Source organism: Miscanthus floridulus, chromosome 1 (genome assembly GCF_019320115.1).
Source record: "Miscanthus floridulus cultivar M001 chromosome 1, ASM1932011v1, whole genome shotgun sequence".
Taxonomy (NCBI): domain Eukaryota; kingdom Viridiplantae; phylum Streptophyta; class Magnoliopsida; order Poales; family Poaceae; genus Miscanthus; species Miscanthus floridulus.
Genome location: NC_089580.1, coordinates 190,369,353 through 190,395,906, shown reverse-complemented (window position 1 = coordinate 190,395,906; position 26,554 = coordinate 190,369,353). Strand labels below are relative to the sequence as shown.

The 26,554-nt window shown below is 46.7% G+C and overlaps 3 protein-coding genes and 1 long non-coding RNA gene across 5 annotated transcripts; 3 read left to right on the top strand and 1 right to left on the bottom strand.

The window, feature by feature from the left end:
- Nucleotides 1–131: 131 nt before the first annotated feature.
- Nucleotides 132–3,522, bottom strand: LOC136551915 (uncharacterized). 2 transcript variants are annotated; one of them, XM_066543448.1, is made up of 10 exons: nucleotides 3,182–3,522; nucleotides 2,760–2,942; nucleotides 2,332–2,501; nucleotides 1,905–2,003; nucleotides 1,627–1,695; nucleotides 1,276–1,422; nucleotides 973–1,062; nucleotides 718–885; nucleotides 556–631; nucleotides 132–417 (listed from the first exon to the last, which is right to left on the bottom strand). In XM_066543448.1, the coding sequence occupies exons 1-10, from the start codon at nucleotides 3,264–3,266 to the stop codon at nucleotides 293–295; spliced, it is 1,212 nt and encodes a 403-aa protein (XP_066399545.1). In that variant the 5' UTR covers nucleotides 3,267–3,522; the 3' UTR covers nucleotides 132–292. The 2 variants fall into 2 exon arrangements, with proteins under 2 accessions (XP_066399545.1, XP_066399550.1); XM_066543453.1 differs by having other exon boundaries at nucleotides 1,282–1,422.
- LOC136551930 (uncharacterized) lies at nucleotides 340–2,405 on the top strand. Its single transcript, XR_010782702.1, has 3 exons — nucleotides 340–479; nucleotides 1,250–1,382; nucleotides 2,277–2,405. It is a non-coding gene; the product is annotated as an uncharacterized lncRNA (long non-coding RNA).
- Nucleotides 3,523–6,469: 2,947 nt separating the features above from the next.
- LOC136506594 (uncharacterized) lies at nucleotides 6,470–7,180 on the top strand. Its single transcript, XM_066501510.1, has one exon. It carries the CDS (start codon nucleotides 6,558–6,560, stop codon nucleotides 6,930–6,932), a length of 375 nt encoding a protein of 124 aa, XP_066357607.1. The 5' UTR covers nucleotides 6,470–6,557; the 3' UTR covers nucleotides 6,933–7,180.
- Nucleotides 7,181–12,694: 5,514 nt separating this feature from the next.
- LOC136506585 (uncharacterized) lies at nucleotides 12,695–16,603 on the top strand. The gene is made up of 3 exons (XM_066501501.1): nucleotides 12,695–13,059; nucleotides 13,222–13,524; nucleotides 16,327–16,603. The coding sequence occupies exons 1-3, from the start codon at nucleotides 13,042–13,044 to the stop codon at nucleotides 16,372–16,374; spliced, it is 369 nt and encodes a 122-aa protein (XP_066357598.1). The 5' UTR covers nucleotides 12,695–13,041; the 3' UTR covers nucleotides 16,375–16,603.
- Nucleotides 16,604–26,554: the final 9,951 nt, after the last annotated feature.

Below are 26,554 nucleotides of genomic sequence, written 5' to 3'. Positions count from 1 at the left end.
TCTGGCCTGGTTCAATGGGTACTCATTATTGGCCTGTGTCGTGACTCTTCTGAAATTCCCCTACCTGGCATCTCTTTGTTTGCTGCAAAGGAATTTCACAATTGAGTTGCACGGCTATCAATAGCAGAATAGATGAATGTTGCAACCATACATCATTTTTTGTTCAAAATGACGTGAAAGTTGGTAGCAGGTAATGAGGTAACAGGTGCATTTAGCGTTTCTATTTTCATTTCTCAACAATAAACTCCTGAATCTCTACCTGAGGTAACAGGTTCATTCAGCGTATCTATTTTCATTTCTCAACAATAAACTCCTGAATCTCTATCCCAGTGTGACGGGCGCCGCCCTGTTTCCTCACCAAAACTTCATCACCGACTTTTAGCGAAGTCACAGGAATAGCGGTTCTTCCACTTGATCCTGCATGCATCAGACGATAGGTCACGAATAAGCTGATTGAAAGGAGACTCAATGTTGACTTGGTAAGCTATGCAAGCATTGGAGCGATAGTGAGCATTTATGGTCCAACAATTTTGAATTTGAACATAATGGGTTTACCTGTGTCGGGGGTGATAAGTGCAACTGTTTCTGCATTTTGTAGAAAAATGCTATACGTGTCATCTCCAGAGTTATCCTGCAGGAAACCAATCGGGCCATCAAATGGACATGTATATGGATAAACACATAACACTTACAGCAAAGAACACCCTTTCTATGTACCTTTGCTTCTACAAGGATGAGAGGCCTTGATTCAATCTTCACACGACCCACAATTGCAGTACGCCATAGCCCATTTTGATCGACCACGATGACTTCCTTTCCTGACCCCAACTCTGAGAGGTAGCTTGTCTTGCCACCAGGAACGGTGACATATGCATGTACAGGACCCTAAAAGTGGCGAATTGCACTCTTGTAGGTCTAGGTCTGTTGCAATACACTAAATACATACGGCCATCCATTTTGTTTTAAACTTACTGCATTGACTCTGAAAGGCCTGCTTGCAATGTAGTTACTCTCCAAGCATTCAGAATGAACAAGAAACATTCCTCTTGCATAGGATCCAACCTAAAAATAGGATGTCATAAGACTTTAGAGGCAGAATTGTATGCTTGTGTTGATAATAGTAACAAAGAAAATGCCATGTGTTGATACAGAGGTAGTAACGCAGAAAGGTAAATCCATGAGGGTGCATTGAACTGGTCCAACGTGGTGAGATATTTTAATAGTTTTATAACATTTTTTCTATGTGTAGCAACAGTGAAGAGGTGAGAGATATACACAAACCAGAAGGCCTTCGCCAGGTCGCATGATACTGCAAAGATCCACACAAACACGATCACCCATACCAACAACCTCAACCTTTGATACAGTAGCCTTTGTCAATGGTAATTGACTCTTTGCCTCGTTCCTTCTGTCAAAATAATCCTGGGTCATTAAAAGGGGAAGGAAAACAAATGTCTGGTGAATTGTACAATCAGATAAACAATAAGCAGTAGGAAGAAGTAGGCTCTTGTACACTTACATATAAATATAGTACAACAATGGTGTTCAATACTACAGGACCGTCATATACTAGCAGGGGTTTAGTAGTTAAGCACAAAGGACTTTGAAAGGAGTTGTGATAAATACCTTGAGCTTAATGATATCATCCATCTCATCTACTTTAAGTACAACTCCATCAAGCCCTTGCTCCAAGGCCTACAAAATGAGTGTCGGAACATGAAACGACCTCATGCAACATAAGCATCAGCATTTCAGCAGTACTTTTCAGCGAACGAACAGTGTTTTCCTCTCACAGCATTTCAGCATAAGCCAAATTTCAGCGAAACGAACAGGGCCACAACAATATACCTACCAGCATTATATGCACGAGATGGTGTCATATGTTGAAATCTCTGGATAATTACCTCAAGAAAAACTTGTGCCTCAGTTGAGTTTGTTGAAACAGCCAATACAGTTCCTTTACATCCTTGGAATGCAGCAACTATATTTTCTGCCGGTATAACCTATGAAATGCATAAATAAAATACCATTTCAGAAGCTGCTGGTCAGAAGGTAGGTTTATGCAGTCATGTTCAGAAGCCCTTGGTCAAACAAGAATATATGTACACACAGACACACTCATTAGTCATTATAAACCTTTGATGAAATATAAAAAAGAAAACTAGAGTGTAGTGATGTGATAATCAATCTCAAGTCACTATGAAAATTCAAACATCATGTAAGCGATCTCGAATAATTTATTAGAACTTTGAAGTAACTTCCTTACTATGGAACAGGGGACCATTAAGATTTAAGAGTGGGTGCTTATGCTGCAATGTTCAGTTGTCTAACCTGCCAACCACCTCGAAAGTCTATGACAATGTTCTCGGCTTCGGCATTGTCTGGTTGTACAAGGTCAAGTTCACTGGGCGAAGAGACTTGTGAAATTACAGCAACCTTTTGGTTTTCCCCATTGAAAATCTCCGGGCCATCAATGAAGAGAGGATTGATGCGAGCAGTTGCTGAAAAATCAAATGAGAATACCAATGAGTCATGAAATTAGCAGAATCTAAGAAGTTTGCATGTTCCTTCCAGCATGACACCAGACATGTTTTCACTCTTCTTTTCTATGTGAAATTAGTCTGCATCGGCCTTTGGGATTTGTAAATTGTAACATTTGAATCAGGGATTCAAGCTATCTCAACGTTTATCTGAACCAGCAAAGGTTCACGTAATACAATCGGCGTGAAATAAAGGGAAGCATTGTTCTGAGTTCTGACATGACCAATCCTTGCCGAGATCTTTGGATCCGAAGAGGAAAGTGCTCCACCCCCTCTCCACGGCCGCCGTCATCACCTGCCGGCTCTCCGTCCACACCCAGACGGTCTTCTTCGGCTCCGCCGGCGCATCAGCAGAAGCGCGCATCCTGACGGAAGTGCGGTGCGACGGAGCTGACGCGACCACTGCATCACGACACGAGAATCAAAATCCCAGCTCATATTCAGTAGATAGTACTAGGCATTGCAGTGCAGAAACCATCAGCAAAGTGACGGAACACGGATTATCGAGGGGGCAGAGACTGAAATGCCCGGAACGGAGTCGCGACTCGCGAGACACGGACCGGATTGAAGGACCTGCGATGCGTATGGCCGCTATGGGAGAGAGAATCCTACGAGAAAGAACGCGCGAGGAGAGGAGGTACCTGTTCTTTGGGTTTGAGGCGCGAGGAGGGAGGCGTGGGAGCACGCTAGGGCTTTGGCAGAGCCCAGGGAGGAGGATGCTGCCATTGTGATGACTGATTATCAGAGCTTTCTGCCGTCATCCTCGTCCGTCCGGAACCTCCTTCCTCCTCCAGTACTCCTACGGTCCTCACTGCTATGAGCGCTACCGTGATAGAGAGCCATGTATGCATGGAGGCCCACGTAGGACAAGATTAATTGGGCCAAAGCCCAAGGATGGTGGAGCCGTGTTGGAGGCAGCCCTCCGACGAGGTTGTTCATCTCTTTTGTAACGCTTGCTCCGCCCGAGGACATTTGTATTTCGTATATGACCCCAACTCAATCAATAAAGAGTGTGGTGTTTCTAAAAAAACTCTTAGAATCAATTTATCCTTAAAAAAACTCTCGCAACTAATTTTTTTAAGTTCCCAAAAAAATAACTATGTTTTTTTACCAATTATGTTATCGATAAATTGTGATTTTATCCTTAAGGCTGGTGATTTTATCATTTTAAGTCAAAGTACCGATAAACACTTCATAATGCTTTATAAAAGCAAAATTTACCTCCGTTAAATAAATAAATAAATCAGTTCATAAGATTTTTGAACAACGAAAAATATCTCTAATTTTTTAAAATTTGAAGAAAATCCTAGAAATAGATTGAGGCGTGACATCCAAAATAAAAAAGTGTAAATTATGAAAATATATCTTTTGGAAATTATATTTATCTCTAAATTTTTTTCTAAAACATTATAATCAATGTATAAATTTGTTTTAATTTTTTTCACAACAAAAACATGGCATGCAAACATGAATGCCACATGCATTGCTTTTGAATTCATTCATACTTGTTAACGCATTCAGATATTAAATACTCTGGTTTTAGAATTTTCCAATTTTTTGTGGATATTTTATCGTATTTATGGAGATAAATATAATTCTTGAAGCTTTTTGGAATATTTACGAGCTATGCCTATTTTTTTGGAATTATTATGTCCAAATTTATCTCAATTGTTTTTCTAAAAAAAATAAGCTTAGAGATATATTTTGTGGTTTAAAAATCTAGTATGATGTTTGCCATAATTTTTTTAACTGAAAATAACAAAAGCACATTAAAATCACTTCTAACGGGGGTAGGGAGGTGTTTAAACAGATTTTTGAAAGTTGAAGTGATTGTATGATTTTGGAATTTGAGAAGAAGATCTAGACTACAAGCACAATTTAAGGGCCTATTTGAAAGCAAGAAATTTGTAGGATTTGCACAACAATTTATTGAAATAATGCATGAACACAAAAAAATCTCATGTCCCAAATTCGGTCTAAAGAGGCAAAAATGACTATTTCCTTGTTGTGGCATGGATAGTGCGCTCAAGACAGCCGGTGGATTTTGTGGCCCATGGAATCCAGGGCTCTGATGTTTCATTTTTTATGGAGGGGCCAGGGCGGGTCTAAGGAGCCAAAAATGACTTTTTTCCTTGCCTTGGCATGGGGCGGTGCGCCTCGAGACAACTAGTGGATTTTGTGGCCCATGGAATCCAGGGCTCCAAACTTTTCCCTTTTTATGGAGGGGCCGGGGCCCGGGGGTCCAGATTGTTGTTGTGTTCCAATGCGAAGTCCTTTGCAGTGCGTTGAGGGCCGGCGTTGACTAAGGCTCTGGCGCAACTTTTCCAGCAACTTCATGAGCTGTTTAAAGCTTTTTTTGTCAAACAGGTACGTATTTTTGAAACAGCTTGACATGTGAAGCTCCTTAGAACATGTTAGATTGGCATGGGATGAAGCTGGAAATAGTTGTTTTTTTCATGCTTCAACACGCTTTTGTGGGCTCCTTTGTACGATTCTATAAGAGCATGTTTTTAAAGAGCTCTATACGTAGGGTTGTTTTGTCCAACCGTTCATTAAACACAGTTTTAGCTCTATTGATAGAGCTGCTCGTAAAGCTAAAAAAATCATTTCACTAGTGAAAAAGGAGCTATGAAACAAAATCTAAAGAAACAAGTTGCAATCACCTTAGAGAAAAGTATACTAGTTCCCAAAAACAAATCTGCTGCCTGCTGGCCATCTGCTTGGGCGTTAGCCTTACGAAGAAACAGTACACAGCAACGGAAAGGGACTGATCCGTCAGCTGCGCCCGTACTCTCAGAGGAACACACGCATAGAGAGTCAGAGTTGGTGATGGCTCCTGCTGCTGCCTGCAAGCACGGTAAGGAGACGGACAGTGATCCGGGCGGCGCGCGCGAAACTTCCGTTGGGCTGGACCGTTGCCCACCACGACGTGTTCCCCGCGCGGCACTAGCACCGCGTACGGCGCCACCACAGGTCCACAGCCGCAGCGGCCGCTTCCGCGCCGTGTCAGGCGCAGTCGTCACCACGGTTCGGCCACTCGGTGGCGCGCGCGCCGCCACCCAACAAGCCGCGTGGATGGAACCGAGCGGAGCGCACGTCTCTGTCTGTCTCGGCGTCGCACACGCTAATGGCCGGGCGGTGCTTTTCTACGGCCAAGCAGCCGATGGAGTCATGGAGATGAGTCAGGTAGCGTACAAATTGTTAGTACACGTGAGAGAGAGTGTGAGACACACACACACTCGATGAGGGCACGAGCCGACGGGCCAAGTCAGACGGAGACGGGCAAGCCCCAAGCCCCCAGCACCAGGGAGCGAGACAGCGGAACGGAGTGGCAGACACGGAGACGTGGTCCCGTTCAGGAAATACGCCGCGGCCTGTCCTTTTCCACGATCTCTTGCTCAGCAATCAGCATGGCCAGGTCCAACCAGTACCCAACGGCTATCCCAAGACAAAGCTAGCATCCAACGGAGGTAGCACTTTTCATATAAACCCTCTACTTTCCGAGAATCAGATAGTTACAAGTTACTTCCTCCGTCCACGAAAGAATGCAACTACGGATTGCGTGCCAACAAAAGTGGTTCACGTTTGACCAAATTTACTGTGAATACTGTTCACATTTACGGCTCTAGAATAATTTATTATAAAAATATATTTCGTAATCAATCTAATAATACTTATTTAATATCATAAATATTAATATTTTTTATCTATAATTAATCGAACTTAGAATACTAAACCATGACATTGTGCCATAATTACATTCTCTCCTGGACAGAGCGAGTACAACTAAACCACTCGTGCACATACATACATTGGGTGACTACCGTAGATACTAGGTCCTGTTCTGTAAAATCTCCCCAACGGTTCGTTCAACCTCCCCGCCGTCTCATATAAACGAGTTCGCTCCATCCAATCCTTTCTGCATTTGCACACCCACCCAGAAGAGACCCAAGAAACATTTCAGCTGCCACGCCACGCGGAAACCATCCCGAGGAGCAGCAGAAAGGCGCCGTCGCCATGGCCGGCTGCTGCGTCTTCCTCCGGTGGCCGTCCGCCTCTCCGCCCCGCATCGGCTACCGCTCCCTCGACGCCGCGGTAGCCGACGACGACGCGGCGGGGGCCCCGCCGTCGCCGGCCACGGTGACGGTCGTGGTCGGGAAGGAGCGGCGGGCGTTCGCGGTGGACCGCCTCGTGCTCGACTCCTACCCGTTCCGGCTGCTCCTGGAGACGGTGGCGCGCAAGGAGGAGCGCGGGGGCGGCGCCATGTTCGTCGACGTCGACGCCATCCTCTTCGAGCACATCCTCTGGCTCGCCTGCGACGCCCGGTCCGTCTCCCAGATCCTGCACCTCGACCTCAAGGAGATCATCGACTTCTACGCCCAGGACGCGTGATTGATTGATCCTCTGCTCCGGCTCCGGCATGCCCGAGCCCAACTCCTTCTCCTTGGATGCAGCGGCTCCGTCGTCCGCGTTTCTTTCATCAGAATTCTTTTTTTTTTTTTGTTTCGTTCTTCTTCGTCTTATGCTAACGTGCATATTGATGGACGTCTCTTACAATGATACTGTTGGAAATACTGAAGTGAAGTATAAACACATGGCTGATAGCCATTTCTGACGGCCTTTCAGTTCTTTGGATAGCAGTACTTGCCTACTTGGTCCTTGTGAAGTTTGCTCATCAGCTTCTTTAACTCTGTTTCTCCTTGGTTTCTGAATTCTTTGCCATTTACAACAAGACGTCGTTAAAAACGCAACACAATTAGAATTTAGGAGGTTGGAGTTCGGTTCTCGTCATTTTCACTCAATTCGGTGTTAAAAAATGGAGTACATGTACATAGAGGGGGCGTTGTAAGTTTGCTCACAAGCTGTACACAATATTATATGCATCGGCTACTGTCTGAAACTCTGAACATGACGTCCACCAACTCAGAACTCTTGACCATTTCGTTCTCACTATCTGGTGATCCACCTGTCGACTACCTGACAAAGAAATTGCAGAGAAATTGAAACGTCCCGGCATTATTGTGGGACTGACGAGAGGAAAACAATGGGGTTGTTCCTTCTAGGCAATAGCATCCTTTTTGTGTATACACCGGACACCAGCTATCCGATTATGTATTGGCCAAGTCAAATTATCCTCGTCGTGTTTAAAATCTTCTACAACTAAAAAGAACAAAGTATAGATATTTTTTGGTGCGACATTTGTTTTGGTTCGTCCGTCTGTCCACGCCTGCGATCCTACGACATCCCCGCATGCTGCGTCCTTTGGTGCGATTCTCCTTGATTGAATATTACCTGTCATGTGATAGAGGAATCACGACAAAATAGGAAGTTGAAAATTATTGTGCTATCCATATACACATGGCATGTTTGCATGCACCAGCATACATGACAACGAGCAAAAGGAAAGAGAATTAACACAGAAGGAAAGAGAATTAAGACAAAATGAATCTCTTTGCATTTCTGAGAACCTTGTCAAATTTGCATACATTTAATTACTTCTCCTCTTTGCATTTGCAAAAGGGACAGTTTTTTTCCTCCTTTCATTTGGTTTCACGCTCACGTGTTCTATCGCCCTCGCTTGCTGTTTCTTGCTGAAATTGCCCTTGGGTTTGTTCATTTTGAATCATTTCCTCATATTTTAATTAAACTACAAAATTTTGAATTAGGATACGAGTTATGACATGCAAACAGGTATTTCAAAACTACATGTAGAGTCTAAAGAACTTAATAAATAAATTCTTCTGGAGGCAATGCAAATTCTCTCTAATTTTTCATTTGGTGTAGTTAGTGTTATCATAGTACCCGCATGTATTCATGGGGAATAAATCGTGGACAAAACGTGGATACTTTTTGGTGCGACATTTTAACATGGGCCCATCGTCCTGCCAATATCCTTGAGGCAGATCATATAAAGGATGAGAGTCCCTCTATGAGATTGCTCACAAGAGGCTCAAACTTATATCTGATCATAGTAATGTTGAATTGCTTTGCATCAAAAGCATCGGCAATGATAAACAGGGACATAGGGTTTAGTCTGCATAGTGGAGGAAAACTCAACCTTGGCCTTCTCAGTAGCTTTTCTGAGCCTTTGTAGTGCTAACTTGTTCTTACTCAGATAGTCAAAAGGTGCACCATAAAATTATGCACCACTAAGAAAAGTGTCATCATTGGTTACCTTGACCTGAAAAATATGTCGAAATTAGGAATTACAACACCTAATTCAACATCTTAGAACAGACACTCAAGTAGATACCTTATTCTACAATATATGTCTGTGTGGAATAGTCCTAAAACCACACATATTTATACAGTGAGTATAACATACTTTATTTTAAAATTTTATGAGAGATTTTTTAAGACACACAGTATTATCCATGTGATAGGCACTAATATTTACATATATACTCGAACCTATGTGTACAGAATTATATGGAGATGCTGCGGAATTTATTCATGGATTTATTGGCGCATAAAAGAAATAGATATCGGAGAATTCTTTCTGCCGATATAAAATATTATCTTAGTCATACCACGAAAAAGTCTATACAGTAGAGTTTGTGAGCCTGCGACGCCGCGCTCTCCGTGATTGTGTTAATTTCACGAACTTTGCTTTTTGAATTAAATGTCACTTTAACGTCGGTATTTAATTTAACAGTATTATTATCTTATCGTGCGATCCGTGTGTTTTTAGTATAAAAAATTTAGTTGTCCCGTAGCAACGTACGGGCACGCTACCTACTAATTCAAGATAGAAGAGATGTCAGAGATACACTAACGCTTGCTTGTTTCGTTGGTAATCTTCAGATTTATGCCATTTTGTTATTTGTACCCCAATTGATTTTTTTTCTTAATAATAATAAAAAATAAATAATTATATAGTAGAATTTTATTCTGCAAGATTCTTTACCACTTAGACTGTTTGAAACAATAGATTTTTTTTCTAAACTGTATTTTTTCTGTGAATTGAACTGATTGCCGTTCTCGGTCGATGGTGCTTGTGGCCGCTACGTGCTCAATCAACCAAGTGCTTCCATGCTCTACTTTTTTTTTTTTTTATAAAGCTTCCATGCTCTACTTGGTCAATCATTGACAGCATCAGTAAAAAAAAGGCGCCCTACCTGTCATTGTCACCCGTGTGCATTTCACACCTATATTAGCACTTGCAAGTTGCAAGCAAAAAACAACGACTAGCCCAAATGATCAATGTTTCAAAGATCAGGTAGTCACAACTCACAACTGGGCTACTAGTTGAGGCCCAAACACAGGGCTGCTGCTGTTTCCTAGGTGGCTAAGTGCTGCTGCTGCTGCTTTTGGAAGAGGAGGCATCATAATCAGCATCAGCAGTTTATCATTGGAGTGGTACCAACCAAAGCAGTTTTCTGCACAAAAGAATGTTGCTTGTAGTAACCAATCCAAACTTTTCCTAACTACCCAACTGGTTGAGAGTTGAGACGCAGCTTCAGTTGATCAACCAGCCAATTTTGTTTGTACCGGTTCATTGCACAGCTGCCAACTCTTGTTCAAAAATCCTTTTTTTGTGTGTGTATATCGCTACTTATCAAAACTGTACCTGTGATTTGATAAAAAAAAAAACTGTACCTGTGATGTCTGATGTCTATATGATTGCATCAGGTAGAACATATAGTTTTGTTTGTAGTGCAGCATATTTTGTTCTCAACCAACAACAGCTGCATACAAATTATTGTGACATGTATGAAAGAAAAGGAAGGTACAAAAGTCTAGTGCCATTGGAACCGAAACTCTGAAAGTCTGAACTGTAAAGTCTGCTACGTACACGGTCACAGGTGTCCACCACACTCTTGCACGCCTGCCTACTCGAATACACATATTCCGTATGCGTATCCGGCAAATTAATACGACGAAAACCTTTGCCAACGCGTTCAGCCATACTTTTTTAGCCAACGAATATTATTTTTCTCTCACAACAAATCAGCTAACAGTACTTCCAGCCATGACTTATCAGCCAAACGAGCAGGGCAAATCACGAATAAATTCATGATTGTAGTATGATAGGAACGCTGGCAGTTGGCGGACCAAGATCCCGTGCAGTTGTAACTTCTACCGCAACTTAAGCAGTAGTACATCTGAGTCATTCAAGGGGCAACCAATGCCTTGGATGAGAGCCTATCCTTTCCCTTTGTTTTCTATTTATTTTTGCAGCCCGCAGCCTCTTTTGGAGAAAAGTGCAGCAAAATGCAAACAACAGCTTATGATTAGCGCTATGTTTTCCTAACCAACTGAAAAATAACAGAAATTCTTTTTTACCATGGAGGAAAATCTGGGCAGGTATTATTTGTATATTATATTTTTACCATAAATTTGTCCTAATGTTTCCCTTCTTGACTTTTTCCAGATTATATTAAAACTCGGCACAGTACATTCCCAATTATACATGAAAAAACTAAAATAAAAAATACATAATATTCTATCCAGATTCTTCCATATTTTTTTCCTCCAGTGGATTTCCTCGATGCAACCGATGCTCTAGATGAACAGAGCCTTGTTGAACGCCGGAGCCAAAGTCCTTGTGCCAATGGCTATCAATTTTGGGGCTGTTGGGGACTGCTCCGCTCCACGTTTTCAACTTTGCTCCACATTTTTTAGTCAAACAGGTTTAGCTCGACGCACTCTGTTCGAGTAAAAAATATGGAGTTGTAAGAGCACCTAAAGAGGTGCTCCACGAACTCCAGATTTTTTGTGGAGCAGTACCAAACACGTCGTTGATATATAGCTCTTGTATGATACTTACTAACTAGCAAGTTGGACCACGCAAATAGCGCGGGGAACTAGTTTGCTTATTGCACTATTTGGATTTTTGTTAATTTCAATATCATTTTTAAAATATTTTAGTTTGTTTATTTGACTATTATTATTATTGTTTTCTGTGGACACTTTTCTCTTTTTCCCTATTAACCTTGTAATTTCTAGGGCCTTTCAGTGAACGTGGGAGCTTCTTTTAATTCTGTTATATTAATATATTAGTACCCACTATTCTAATAATATACTAATTATGCACTTTGCGTTATAATGAATACAAAACAATTCTACTTTACACAACATTAACCTCTCGATTTAGAGCAAAAATACAGATTATTGTTGAAATGAGACGTGTTCTTTCATTTTGTTTATTACCTACTATTTTTTAATATCCATGCTATCCAATCAGATTGCTAAGAGCAGTAGCTTCACTTAAGCCCCCTTTGGCGCGGCTCATCCAAAACGGCTTCACCGGTGAAGCCAAAGCCGGTGAAGCCAGAAAAACTGGCTTTTCCGGCTTCTAGTTCATTTTAACCCCGGCTTACAAAACGGCTTCACGCTACAGTGCCTCGATTTGCGCAAAATAGATGAAGCCGAAGCCGACATAAGCCGTGCCAAAGAGACCCTTAGTCATCCGGTTGCTAAGAGCAATAGTTTAGCAGCTACCAGAGAGGTCATGTCCGGTTGATCATGGACGTTGAATCTGTGCTGAATGGTTGGATCAGGTGCTACTGCTAAAGTTGCAGTAGCAGTTGTAACTGCATGTGATCCAGGTCCGCAGTTGGCACCAACAACACGATGGATTGGAGGCTCTGAGAACTTTGGCAGCTATCTGAACCTCTGAAACCCCTGCGTCAGCGTCGACATGCTTCACGGGAAGATGGATCGATCACCTGAAAGAAATGCAAGGGAAGATGAAGGAACTCACGCTGCCTGTCGCCTTCGATTGGCAACAATGGCAAGAGCCCTGTTCATTTAGCTTATAAGCCGTACTTTTTTAATCCATGAATAGTATTTTTCTCTCACAGTACATCAGCTAATAGCAGCCGTGGCTTATCAGCGGATCGAGGACGGTTAGGCCGGGCGGGCGATCCACCGAATTGTCTCTCCTTTTCGGGGCACGGCCGAGCTGGCCACACGGAGTCACAGCAGATTTTTCCTGCCGACCAATCACCATCCTGTGCTCCCGAAAAGGCAGCTCGCAGTTGCAGAGAGGAGGCAAAAGCCCCGTGAAGCCATGGCCTGATGGCCAGGACGGACCGGGCCGGACCGGGTGAGTCACCGCTCACGGGTCGGTGGGCCCAGATCAGCAGGCAAATCATCAATGCAGTGCTAGCTCCACCACAGCACAGCAGTCACCAGCTGTGGCCGCCCGCCTCCGCGGACGCAACGGGCAGTCAGAGCAACGGATCGAAGAGCGAGCTTTGCAGGAAGATTAGCGGCTAAGGCTACAGTGGGCACCCACTGTTAGCTCGAAACCAGCTGGATTAGCATTTTCTTTGCCGTTTATCCCGACCCCTATATAGTGCGGAGGTCATCCTCTCCCTCCTCTGCTCTCGTCTCCACACCGTGCGATAGCTGCTGCCCGTGCCTCTCGAAGAAGACAAGTCCAACACTGTTGCTGCGTGACTGCCGAATTTGCTCCACAGCTTCATCCGACACGCGCGGACCCAGCAAGACAAGAACGCGAACGAGAGACAGAGGAGGGATCATCCATCCATCCATGGAGAACCTTAAGGAGGTAAGAGCTACCGATCTCGGCCTCCCTGAATCCTTTCTTGCTTCCTCCCTGGTTTCCTCTTCTCGAGGAGCTTGCTCGGCCTCGGATTCCTGCTGCGAGCGATCCGTGTCCGTGCATGTGTTCGGCTCGCCCTTCTCACACCGTGCGTGTTGGTGCGTGCAGCAGCGGGGCCACGACGCGGCGGGCGCCAACAACGCCTGGATGACGGTGCCGGCGTTCGGGGACTGGGACATGAAGAACGGCGCGCTGCCGGACTACTCCATGGACTTCTCCAAGATCCGCGAGATGCGCAAGCAGAACAAGAAGGAGCTCTCCCGCGCCAGCCTCGGCGGCGACGACGACCTCCTCGCCCACGCCCAGGCCCAGAAGCCGCAGGCCAACAACGCCCAGCCCAAGGTCGGCCGCCCCCGCCCCGCCGACGACCGCCGCCGCCGCCCGCTCCACGCCCGCGACCACTCCCCAACGGTAAACTTCCGTTTCGTGTCCCGCTCCGTTCCAGAATCACTAAACGAACTTGAGGCATCTTTTCTTTCTTTTTTTGGGTGGAAATTCAGCATATTACATCTCGATTCGTCTGATTTTAATTGAATTTTATAAGCGCGGGGTAATAATTAGTGTCGAGGATTGAACTTGTTAATTGTGAGTGACTGCAGTACAAAAGTATAAACTTAAATAAACTAAACTAGTCCGGACTCCGGACGAGCCAGATTAGCAAAGCTGACAGTGGACAAAAAAATTGCAACCGGCGAAACCAGTTTTTTGGAATGTAGCATTACCACTGCCACACATAGGCCGTGTTTAGTTCCATGAATTTGGATTTTGGGGCTACTGTAGCACGTTCGTTTTTATTTGGCAAATAGTGTTCAAACATGGACTAATTAGTCTCAAAACGTTCGTCTCGCAATTTCTCACCAAACTGTGCAATTAGTTTTTCTTTTCGTCTATATTTAATGCTCCATACACGGGCCACAAACATTCGATGTGACAGGTACTGTAGCACTTTTTTAAAATTTGGAGTCCAACTAAACAAGGGCATAGTAAAGTCACCTCACCACTTCAGTAGGCAGCATCGCTGCAGTCTGTAGAAGCTCGATTTCCTACTGCTGTCCTTCTGAAACAGATTCCTGAAATGGCATAATGGTTCTGTTGGTTTAGTTTAGAAATGGAGCCTATAGTCAATAGCAGCCGCGTGAGATTTCAGGGTCAAGCTCGTGTTCCAAAGCACGGGTAATTTTTCATGGACGGTGGAACTGACCATGTGGTAGTGCTTGGAACTGGTAATACTAAGGGATGACCTTTTGTTCCATAATCTGAGGACAGAATAAGAAGATAATGTAATCCTAAGGGCTTATTACTGCAGCTCCCTCATAATTCCTCAAATGCATATGCTGTAAATTATAATAAGGTGTAGACACGAGCAGTGTGCGTTAAAAATCTGGATCGCCTTCTGAATGCAAGGTTTAGACGAATAATATATTTGAATGGTGCAAAATCCCCTTCCCATTTAGAATGAACTATTATTAGTTCTACTGAAATATGGTTCAACAAGTTAGGGCCTGTTTGGTTTCCATAAGTCAGGTGACTTATTAAGTCAGGTGACTGAAAACCAGTGACTTATAAGTCATGCATGTTTGGTTGTAGATGACTTATAAGCTGTGGGCCCCACGCAGAAAAGGGTGGCTTATAAGTTTTAGGCCCTGTTTGGTTTTCATAAGTCAGGTGACTGAAAATCAGTGACTTATAAGTCATGCCTGTTTGGTTGTAGATGACTTATAAGCTTATGCCTGTTAAGTGAAAGGTGTGGGCCCCACGTGGAAAATGGTGGCTTATAAGTTTTAAGCAGGGGTGAACCAACTTATTTCTTATAAGCAGGGGTGACTTATAAGTTGATGGTGTTTGGCAAAATCAGTCACTTATTTCACTTTTTAACTTATAAGTAGGTGACTTATTTGGAACCAAACAGGGGTGAACCAACTTAAAACTTATAAGCAGGAGTGACTTATAAGTTGGTGGTGTTTGACAAAATAAGTCACTCATTTCACTTTTTAACTTATAAGTAGGTGACTTAGGGCCTGTTTGTTTCCAAATAAGTCACCACTTATAAGTTAAAAAGTGAAATAAGTTACTTATTTTATCAAACACCACCAACTTATAAGTCACCCATGCTTATAAGTTTTAAGTTGGTTCACCCCTGCTTAAAACTTATAAGTCACTCTTTTCCGCGTGGGGCCCACACCTTTAATGAGCTTATAAGTCATCTACAACCAAATAGGCATGACTTATAAGTCACTGGTTTTCAGTCACCGGACTTAATAAGTCATCTGACTTATGAAAACCAAACAGGCTCTTATTTGAACAAACATGCCCCTAGATGATAGTTTCATCATGAGTCCTTTCTGCTGCCCGAATTGGGATCAGAGTAGGTCCCAACAAGGTTGTCCAGTAAATGGACGCGTCAAGCTAACAACCCCACCTATTCCTACTTCATGCATTATATTCTTTGTCATAACTGATCGGCAAGGACGAATCTTCTCATTTTCTTAATCATATTCACCCTGTTCGCTGATTGGTGCCGATGCTGGATTAAGCTGGCTAGTGCTGATTTTTCGTGAGAGGAAAACACTATTAGCTAGTTGAATAAGCCTGACTGAAACCAACTAGTGAATTATCCATATCTACGTGCTTTTAGAAAGCTGCGCAGATGTATTGGTGTGCCCTTGTCCATAGGGGAATCTTAAGGAAACTAATGATGGGTTTAGCCAGTTGAGGGCATAAGCAACTCTCAGGTTGTAGCTGTGATAAATAGCAAAATGATTGAAGAAGCATCAAACCAAGACTTAATTGCCAAAAACCTAGAACATTTTGCAGCAGTTTATTGGCATCTTCATAATGTTTTTCTTACATTGTTGTTTGTGATGATGGAGAATCACAATCCAATTTCTGCCACACTCACGAGTGCATTTGCGGTACATCAGATATGGAATTGTATGATTTAACTGAACCTCAAACAATTGCACGCTAACCTCAATTGTGTGCGCATGTTGTCTACTTCACTATGCACCAGACATTTTGGCTCCGTTCGTGTACCCTTAAATCCGGCTTGATCCGCTTCTTTTTTTATCCGGAACCGTGTTTCTCTCTCACAAATTCCTCCAGTATTCCTCCAAACCATCCAAATTCCTCCAAAATTCCTCCAAGCGAATGCGTATAAGCATAACCTTGATCCATGTATGTGGTTTGTTCCTAATCAGAAATTTGTTGATTCAGGGAGGGAAGAAGTTCCTGAGCTACTTCCAGTGTTGTATCAAGGCCTGAAGAGGAGCTGCTGCGCTGCTGCCTGTGCCTTTGTTTTGTCGCAGCAGAACACTTGCGACTTGTGAGCGATCAGGTCTCGGTTTTGTCAAGTATCCAAAAATGTGTAGTTCATGGGTAAACAAAGGTCTCTTTGTACACATCACCATCGATTTGTTTGTGATTGGTGGTAAAATGTTACCCTATAATCATTATATTGGATGGGAAATTTGCACCAGCTCCGTCTTTTTGTTTGATCAAGGGGCATGGTTCGTTTCAATTGGCTTTTGCAATTATGATGGGAAAATACGGAAAGAATAAATGACTCCTCGCACATTTTTTTATAAGAGCGCACACATATTTTCATAAATATAAAAGAAGCAGTACAAATCTACCTTAAGGTAAGGATAAGAAGCCCAAATACAACGCATCACTTTTACCGCAACTTTAATTTACCTTGGGAGATGCTAGAGCCCGGACAGACACCCGCGCATGCACCTCGTGTCGCGTGCATCTCCGTTTCCCGTGACCGCATCGCTCGGATGCCTCGCCCAGCCTAGACCACCCGCTCGAACATAGGGACTGCACGCTTCCGTTCCGCTTCCCGCACTGCACCCCGCTCCATATCACGCACGTGGGGGCTGCATGCGCCTGTTCCGTATCGCACTCACACCCCTGCCTGCGGAAGTGTGTCGTGTGACTCTGGCCGTCCCATTCAACGTTTGAAACATGAAAACACTTACAACACCAAAAAAAACTTGCTGCAACATATGTCTGAAGCAGATGAAACATTTGGAACAAACACGTGCAACATCTATGTGAAACATATTATCGGTGTTTCGAATAAACACTAACTAGTAAATTTATATTTATTGCGCGTTAGGCTCAGATGGTGTGCTAAAAGACACAAGGTTTATACTGGTTCGGGCAGAATGTCCCTACGTTCAGTTTGCTGTTGCTCGTGTTATTAGCACTGAAAAAGGTTTGTAGTAGGGGGTACAAACGACCGAGAGAGGGACATGTCCCAAGTCTCTGATGGAAAGGTCGAACGGGCGCTAAGAGCTTAGATGCTGCTTAGATGTGCCGTGTGATGTGCAGGATTGATCCATCCCCTTAGTGGGTGCCCTGCCATTCCTTTTATAGACCAAGGAGGAGTAGGGATTATAGATGGGAGAAAGAGGAAAAACTAGAGGTAGAGAAGGTCCTTCGAAGGTGCCGAGTCTTCCTTTTCCCTCAAGCCTGTCCTGCTGACATGGCAGACAGTGCCAGGGATAGCACGTTCGCTGATCCTGATAGGGCCGTGCTCTGACTTCGTTTAGCAAGTGATCACGTCCCATCCTACTCTGGCGGACGGTGCGGCGTGCCAGGATGCCGAGTCGTGACCCTACGGGGAGCAGACGGAAAAGTGACCATACGTCTGTTACTGTAGATGATGTGAGTTTCCTCCTAGATTATAGTGATTGTCGTATGCTTATGTTAGGATCCGTGTCCGATGGCTGATGGCGGCGCCCACAACACTGTAAGACAAAAGTCGGCGCCTACAACACTGTTCGAGCTCTGTCATGCCTGGAAGGGCTAAAAGCGCTCGTCCCGTCATATCCTGATGGTACTTACCCGCAGGCGTGCAGGGTATGGTCCTCGGTACTACGGTTGACTTGAGTGTCTTGTCTTACCCTGTGTTCGTCATTATGAAAAAGCAGGGTGTAGACGTTGGGCAAGGCGAAGCCAGCCCCAGGACGTCGGGCGAGGCAGAGCCTGTCCCGGGACGTCAGGCAAGGCAGAGCCAGCCCTCGAACATTGGGTGAGGCGGAGCCAGCCCTCGGACGTCGGGCGAGGTGGAGCCTGCCCTCGATCGTCGGGCGAGGCGAAGCCTGCCCTGAGACGTCGGGCGAGGCGGAGCCAGCCCTTGGACGTCGGGCGAGGTAGAGCCTACCCTCAGACGTCGGGTGCGAGGCGGAGCCTGCCCTCAGACGTCAGGCGAGGCAAAGTCTGCCGCCAGACATCGGGCGAGGCAGAGTCTAGCCCTCGGGGGTCAGGCGCGGCGGAGCCAACCTTCGGTCGTTTGGGCAAAAAGTGGAGTTTGCGTTCTTATCTGTTCGGAAGTATCAACGTTTGATGGTTATTAGCTCCTCCTCTTTAGGTACCCCAGTATTTGGTCCCCGACAGTAGCCCCCGAGCCCCCAGGTGATTCGGGTAGAATCGTCCGGGGGTGATTTGACTTGCCAGAGTGTGCGCGCGAGCGCACCCGACGGGTGTAGCCCTTGGGTGATTCGGATAGAATTGCCCGGGGGGTGTTTCAATTCTCCAGAGGGTGCGCGCGAGCGCACCCGTCGGGTGTAGCCCCTGAGCCCCCGAGTGGTTCGAATAGAATCGCCCAGGGGTAATTCGAACCCTTCATGGGTATGGCTGTGAGATTTGGTGTTTTAACAACTGGATAGTTTAAAGGGAACCCTGGTATCCCATTCGCGGGGATTCGTCCAGGGTCAGCCTGGTTGAGACTCGATTTTGGATCGAGACTCCCTCGAGGCTCGTGCGCCTGAGTTTTGGCCGCTCGTGGGCCCATCCTTCATTGGGACGGCCGTTGAAATCATTGGGCTAGCCCTCAAACTCCTAGGCCCAGGCGGGCTGGAGAGACGCTTTTTGACCCGTATCCCTTCTGTAGGAAAAAGAGTCCTGGTTTGCCCGAGAAGGCGAAACGTCTGGCGTGACTTTGGTAGGAAAGGATAAAGATTGCGGTTGCATATCCCGCGATGAGACGTGGTGGTGTATCATGGCAGGCACGGAGATCTAGGTGAATGATTGCCTTTCTCGCATCCGTTGCCCCTATAAAACCAAGGGGTTCGCCCCCAGGGTTCTGTACTTTGCCTCCTTGCCTTTGCATCTACAACCTCCGCCGCCAATCACCTGAGCCTCCCACACCCGCATCGCAGCCGCCATCAAGCTCACATCCAACCACCCCAATCGCCTAATGGAGTCGTGGTGCAGATCTGATGTCACCCTCTAGTGCCTGGAGGGCCTCGTTCGCCGCGGCCTTCTTTGCGCACAGACCGCTACCGAGGAGTGGCGGCTGCCCAACAATGAGGACTCGCTATCGCCGCCCGATGGCTACGTTGTGTCCTTCGCTCTCTTTCACCAGCGGGGATTTGCCACGCCCGCCCATAAGTTCCTTCGGGGGTTGTTGAATTACTACAATGTGGAGCTACAGCATCTTACTCCCAATAGGATCCAGCATATTGCGGCGTTCGTCGCCTTGTGCGAGTGGTATTTTGGGATTAGTCCCCACTTTGACATGTGGCGGCACTTCTTCGTCGTCACCCTCCTAAAGAAGCAGGAGAAGAGGCAGGAGCTAAGTGTGCCGATAGGATGCGTTGACATTCAGCTCCGCAACAACCGGGTCAACGAATACCCGTCGATATGTCTGTCGACCTCCAACAAGGGGTGGCATTCGCATTGGTTCTATGTCAAGAACGACGCAATCGCCCCCTTGGCAGCATTCACCGGTCGCCTCATCGAAGAGGCCCCAGAATCGTGGAGGAAGTGGGGGTCCCGGATAAAGACAAGTAGAAAATTTTGGACCATGTCACCACCATCCGAATTCTAAAGGAAAGGGGCGTGAAGGGATCGGAGATCATCGGCACCTATCATATACGTAGGGTGGTGCCGCTGAGGAGTCGCATGCTTCCCCTGTACCTGATGGCGCCCGGAGCGTCCCTCGATGGGACGGCGCTTGCCGATGGAGCGCTCTTCCCCTCCGAAGTGGCGTAGCGCATCAAGGAGGCAATGGAGCCTTCATGGGACGACACCGGCGTCGCTCTTGATTTTGTGTATCCGGTGCCAGGGCACCCCCAATGCGGCTGGAACCAGGGTACGTCGACTTCGTAAGTCCTCTTTCCCCGTGCCTCCTTTTTAATTGAGCTGCCAATTCCTTGATGCTGATATTGAGATAGTGGGACCAGCCGAAGAGGCTTGTCCTTATGGACCACGTGGCTCCACTACCAAAGGACCCGCTCATGGTGGCTATGAATCGCACTGCGGCTGAGTGGCAGAAGAAGACGAAGGAGGTCAAGAGGAAAAAGAAGCAGCAAAAACTACAGGCATGAGAGCGAGGAGAGGAGATAGACAGTGATGATGACGACGACGACGATGAGGAAGATGACAAGGTAGTGGCAGACGTCGAGTGGGGTGACCTAGGAAGCAAGGACGCGCTGACAGGCACCCACTCATCAATGTAGGGACCCTTCTCGTTCCACGTGGGAGAAAGTGTGTCCGTGGGGCCGACGGAGACGGGTCAGACCGTCGGCCTACCTCAAGAGATAGCAGGAGTGGGTGGGTCTATCGCCGCACCTGAGGTACCAGCGTAGGGGGGTGACCCTACTGCTGCACCTCAAGTGCCAGCAGGGGCGGGCAGATCTACCACCGCGCCCGAGGTGTCGGTGGAGGGTGGCGGCTCCGCTGCCGCACCCCGTATGCAAGGGAGGTGGGCCTCTCTGCCCAGGAGCAGGGGCAAGCTCAAAATGATCCCGCCCTGATGAGGCAGAGCATAGACCTAGGGGTTCATCCCCAAATGGCCCTGCCCAATAGCGCTGGTGTAAGCCACCAGTTCCTCTATTTTTTTCTACTTTCGTCGTGACTCATGCTTTTTATGTTCTTGCAGCGTCTTAAAGCGGCATGGTTCTTTGGTGGTGGTGCCCAAGAAGGGCGTCGCCATTCAGGCGAGATGGGGGTTGTCGCCCGACGTCGCTCCCATTTCGGGCAGGAGCAGAACTGATGTTGCGGCCTCGTCGGTCAGTCAGGCACCATCCGCGGTGGCACCCGTGCCCTTGGTGGGTCAAGCGAACGCCAGGGCTAAAGGAGCGCCCCCGAGGGTCACCGAGCAAACGGCAGTAGAGGTGATTCCACTGCCTACGTCGGAGCAGACGAAGCTGCCGCTCGTGCTTGTGGCACCGTCTGTGGTGGGTGCGGCACCACAAGTCAAGGCCCCAGCATCGTGGGCAGAGATGGCCATGACTGTGACAAGCCAGGCACAACCAGACACAGTCGCGATGGTGCCTGAGGGAGCGGCATGATCTGTGCCACCGGCGGCCTAGGCCACGGCGTCTGAGGTGGGCCAGACGGAGGGGATACAGGCGGAGGGTCCTCGGGCATCGTGGCGGTGGTGGAGAGGACCAGCACGGGGTCGCCCTTGGCTTTAACATCAGGGGGCAGCCATTCGCCCATGTGGGGTTGAGTCACTGCTACAGTGGATGGATCCTCAAGACCCAACATCGATTCTCTTCTCGCTCGACGATGCTACTGAGAGCATAGAGCGGGAGAGTCTCAACGGAGGGATCTCGGCTATGGTGGATGTCTTGAACCAGGCCAGGGGCATCCTGCATGATGTCATCGTTCCAACTGGCTGGGTATCTACTTAATCTCCCCTCTCGCTTTCTTCTTTCTTCATGTATTTTTGTGTTTTTGACGTTGATCTTCTTTTCAGTCCCTTATCGCTCATAGCCAGGAGAAATCCTGGTTCCTCCGTGAGCAGAAGGTGGAATGGGACCACCTCACCGAGGAGGCTCGGTTGCGTGGAGATGTGAGCGCCTAGCTTGCTGTCGCCCAATAGTAGGTGGCCAAGCTGACTCCCTTAGCCGAGGAGGCGGCTAGTCTCCGACAGCGGGAGGCCGAAGCATGTCAAGATGCGGAGGATGCTGAGAAGTCCTTTGATGAACTATCAGAGAGGGCACGGTAGGATATGGAGGAGGCCGCCAGGTTGTGGATGGAGCGGGATGAGCTGCTCCAGCAGGATGCCAAGGCCCGCTAGCAGACGCTCGACCTCCTGGTCGTGGTAGAGATAGTGCGGGAGCTCAAACTAGGAGGGGAGGAGAGGTCCATGGCCCTATAGCAGAGGGTGAGCCTGGACGCCGAGGCGATAGCCCGGCTGCGCAAGGAGCGGGATGAGCTACGCCAGACTATGGAGAGACTCCGCTCGGAGCATGGCGCAGCCCTCGAGTAGGGCAACCAGACCATTTGAGAGCATGACAAGGCGTGTTGGGAGGTCAGCTCCCTCTAGGCCAATCTTGGAACCACGGTAGCCCAAAGGCTAGAGGCTGAGAGCATTTTCGCTGGGCTGGCCACGGAGCTAACCAAGAAGTGGGGGATCCTTCAGGCGGAGAGCGATGAGCATGATCTCCTGCGTGCTGCCATTGGGGTGGTCTTCGATGACCTAAGGGTGGCACGACTAGAGGGAACCAGCTCGCTTGCGACCTCTGCCGTACACATCACGGCGCGGGTGCGCCAGCTTGAGGACGCTTTTCACACCGGGATCACCCAAGCCTTTGTTGTTGCTCAGTCTCATTACATGGAGAGCATTGACTTGGAGACAATGAGCACCGGCTTCGTGCCTGGCTACGAAGCCTCTGAGCTGGATGAGATCGAGATGAATGTGACTCCTATTGCGCGAAACCTGGCGAATAGGATCAAAGACATGGTGCTCCCCTAGAGGGGATAGTTAGTCGAATGGGTTCAATAGACATTATCTTTAATCTGTGGACAAGTGTCGGCACTTTTGTATCCTAAAGACAGATTCGTAATTTTGTTTCATTTGATTGAACTTGCTTTCTTCCCATTTTGGATTCAAAAAAGGTGCTTATGCAATCTGACCCTTCCGTTCGTTAAGACCTTAGGGCCCAAGGTGTATAAGAGGGAATTTTCGATTATGCTGATGAGCAAAGTTACCATAGCCGTCGGGGCATGGGTTTTTTACAGTCTTACCATGCATGCTCAGTTATTTGTTCCCACAAACCTTGTCGCTAACCTTAAAGCGAGGAAGATGTCCGACGCATCGATTGTTTTGAAAAAAGAGGGTTTTATACATTTACCAGCCCCCGAGTGAGATCCGACCCTTGGCGGTTGCTGGGGTTGAATGTCACTAGAGACCAAAGAGATGATAGCGAAACTGCTCTTATATTCGCGCATACCCCTTCCTTAGAATTTTAGCTATTGTTCTGCGACCGTGCGTTCGGTCTCCTTGTAAGTCCAACCTTCCTCGAGCCCCCACGCATGGCGGGGATTTAGTCAAGGGTTGGTTCATTTGTGTGACTGTCACCCCATCTGAGGTTTTCGCAACTGGAGGGGTTGAGGCGACGTCACTTGCCTTGATGGCTCGAGTGACGTGCTTGATGAGCTCGCTAATGGGGATGTTCGAACAGAATCTGGTCCTATTGCTTGCGATAAGGTCGGCAAAGCTCTCAGGTTGTGTTCCGTTGCTCCATAACCCGCCTTCCAACATATTCCCCCTCAATGGGGATTCTATGGGCTCGGCTAGAGGCTAGATTGAACTAGAAGGTTGAGATAACCCTATCCGCCTCTATGCGGGTTGGGAGAAGTCCGCTGAGGCTCATCTATGTTTTCTTCCCAAGCTCTAGTTCGACGCGAGGGGGCCTTGGGCCCTTTGTGGGCCAGCCTTCAAACCTTGGTCTCTCGATCTAGGATCAGGCGGCTCGAGCCCCTGAGCCCCTTGGGGTCTGATAGGGGTCGACCGTGTTTCACGTGTCACCCCGTCCTCGGTTTTCACAACCAGAGGGGCTGAGCTAACAACACTTGCCTCGACGGCTCAAGTGTCGCACTCAATGAGTTCTCTAATAGGCATTTTTGTGTGGAATCCGGGTCCATCATACGCTGATGGGGTCGGTAGAGCCGTCATATGGCATTCCCCTACTTCTTAACCCGTCTCCCGGTAGATGCCTGAGTCATTCAATAGGCTCAAGTGGCCCATTGGCCTCTCCTCAATGGAGATTTTGTGGGTTTGGCTCGAGGTTAGAATCAAACGAGAATGGTCGAGATGTCCCTGCCCACTTCTGAGTGGGGTCGGGCAAGGCCGCTGGGGCTCATCTCGGTTTTTCTCCCCTGGTTTTGTTCGACGTGAGGTGGCCTCAAGCCCTTTGCGGGTTGGCCTTTGAACCTTGGTCAGTTGCCACTCATATCGAATGAGACGACTACCACTTCGTGACGTGACACGAAGCGTTGAGATACAACGATTGCATATGCAACACTTGGATATATGGGATGAATGCACGATATAATGGAAATGAAAGCGAGGGTCGGTGATGTTACCTTGGCGGCATGAGTGACGGAAGCTCTTATCGGACATGTCCATGCGGAGTTCGGGTCCAATGTTTGTGATGGGGCCGATGTAACCTACACGAGCATCGTAGTTTTTTGTTTCTGTCTCTCAGAAGCGATCCGAGCCGTTTGATCGATTTGGCTGACCTGACAGCTTCTCCCTAAAGGAGATTCAGCAGGCAGACCTCTCTGAACCCCCTTTTGAGAAGGCGGATGCCAAAGCTTGGGATGCAGGGACAAAGAATTCGATTACACTGGTGAACAAAAACACCATAGCCGCTGGGGCTTAGGGTCTAGCAGGTCATCCAGTTCTATTCAAAGTTTACACCCACAAATCGTGCTTTCGGTTTTCAAACGTAAGGAGGGGTCGGGCAAAGAGAATGTCTAAATGAGTAGACACTCTCGGCAGCCCCCGAGCGATGTCTGTGCCCCTTCCGTTGCTGGGGTCAAAGGCTCGATAGTAAAATTGATGTGGCAGAACCTCCTAAGTTATAGGGCCCACATGCACCTGTCACTATCCGATGACCTTTGACATTTATGCATATGCTTCCAATAACTTAAAAAGACTGTCGGGTGTCCTCGGGGAACCCCGAATCATCCACGATTTCCGAGCAGGATCACGTTACAGAGTCATTGCAGTATTACAACATTTATTCAAATATCAAAACCAGAGTAAAAACAGCGGAAGTCTTACGATAACATAGTTTACAAACCAGTTGTTTCAAACCTTACAAACTAAGTTCGATAATTAATACAAACCATAGTAGTAGTGGAGTGGCATAATTAACATATACATAACATCCAAAATAAACATCCTGCCCAAGGATCACACATTTACTTCTCATCGTCAGAACGAACAATAGTCATGCAGCACGATCCAAAACAGATCTGCTCATGAGGCTCACCTGCAACAAGGGGTCAACGAACCCTGAGTACAAAAGTACTCAACAAGACTTAACCGAAATAAAACTGATAGAACTTAGGAATGCAGGCTCAGGGATTCAAGGTATGGCTTTAGCAATAATCAAAGTTCTTTTGCGTAAAAGCTCTTTAACAAGATTCTTTTTATTAACATATTTGTCTTCAAAAGATCATATACAAAGCTGACATGATCCGTAATGAGATCATGAAACTTCATAACCAACACTTTCTCAAACCTTACTCAAATTCCAGTTATTATTACTACGATGATGAACAGTGAGTTGAGTCTCCATAATCGAGGAGCAACGACGATTCGAACCGATTAAACCCAGCTGGGGATTCCAGACCACACGACATATGTATGTCCCTGACCTACATATACCAACCTACCCTCGGATCCTCTAAAACAAGAACGGGTCCGCGCCACCTGAGAATACAGTACTCCACCATTCCAGCCCATGGCCACGTGGGTACACGCTATTCCCGCCATCTCTTCACTCCCAGTGCATGAGTAGCCATTCTCATAATAGAATAGCTGAGTTCAGGCTTACCGGAGTATGTGGTTAGTACTACAAATTCTCACCTCATGCAATTCAACAACGGACGTGCCTTAATCGACACAGGCGGAAAGAACCCGCTCACAAGACCTCCATGTCTTGTGGCTCACACACACCGAGTCCACCCGGTCTAGAATTATTACTCCACATTCTCATATCACATGATAACATAAGTAACCAAGGTTCCATTTGAAACTTGCATGTGACAGTTAATCACCTGACTTCATCGTTCTACGCATAGCTAAGCAAAACTAGGCATATACGAATTTAAAACTAGTAATATGGTAAATATGGAATAACAAGGTTGGTAATGCACCAATTAGGCTCTTACTTAACTCCTAATCACTTAATGCAGTAACGGAAAGCAAAAGCGAAATTAATTTGTAAAACACAAGGTAGGGTTGTATGCATCCGGGGCTTGCCTTCGTTGACGGAAAAGTCCGATTCAGGAGTCACACCACAAGTATTTGATCCGACCTCAATAGACGGATCAACCTCCTCAGCAACTTGATTAACTGCTACGTGTTCACCTTCGTTTACTACACGTAGTAACAATGCCATGTTTAACATGATGCGAGATACAAAATATGATGCTCGATGATGGATGCCAATTAACAACTAATTAA

Bases quoted from the DNA above. Each gene is read 5' to 3' on its own strand.
- LOC136551915 (XM_066543448.1), bottom strand. From the start codon at position 3,266: ATGGCAGCATCCTCCTCCCTGGGCTCTGCCAAAGCCCTAGCGTGCTCC. The intron at 1,423-1,626 runs GTATTTATCACA...TTAATGACCCAG, and splicing joins ATGATATCATTAAGCTCAAG to GATTATTTTGACAGAAGGAA. The intron at 418-555 runs GTAAACCCATTA...TGATGCATGCAG, and splicing joins ACTTATCACCCCCGACACAG to GATCAAGTGGAAGAACCGCT.
- LOC136506594 (XM_066501510.1), top strand. From the start codon at position 6,558: ATGGCCGGCTGCTGCGTCTTCCTCCGGTGGCCGTCCGCCTCTCCGCCC.
- LOC136506585 (XM_066501501.1), top strand. The intron at 13,525-16,326 runs GTAAACTTCCGT...TTGTTGATTCAG, and splicing joins CCCGCGACCACTCCCCAACG to GGAGGGAAGAAGTTCCTGAG.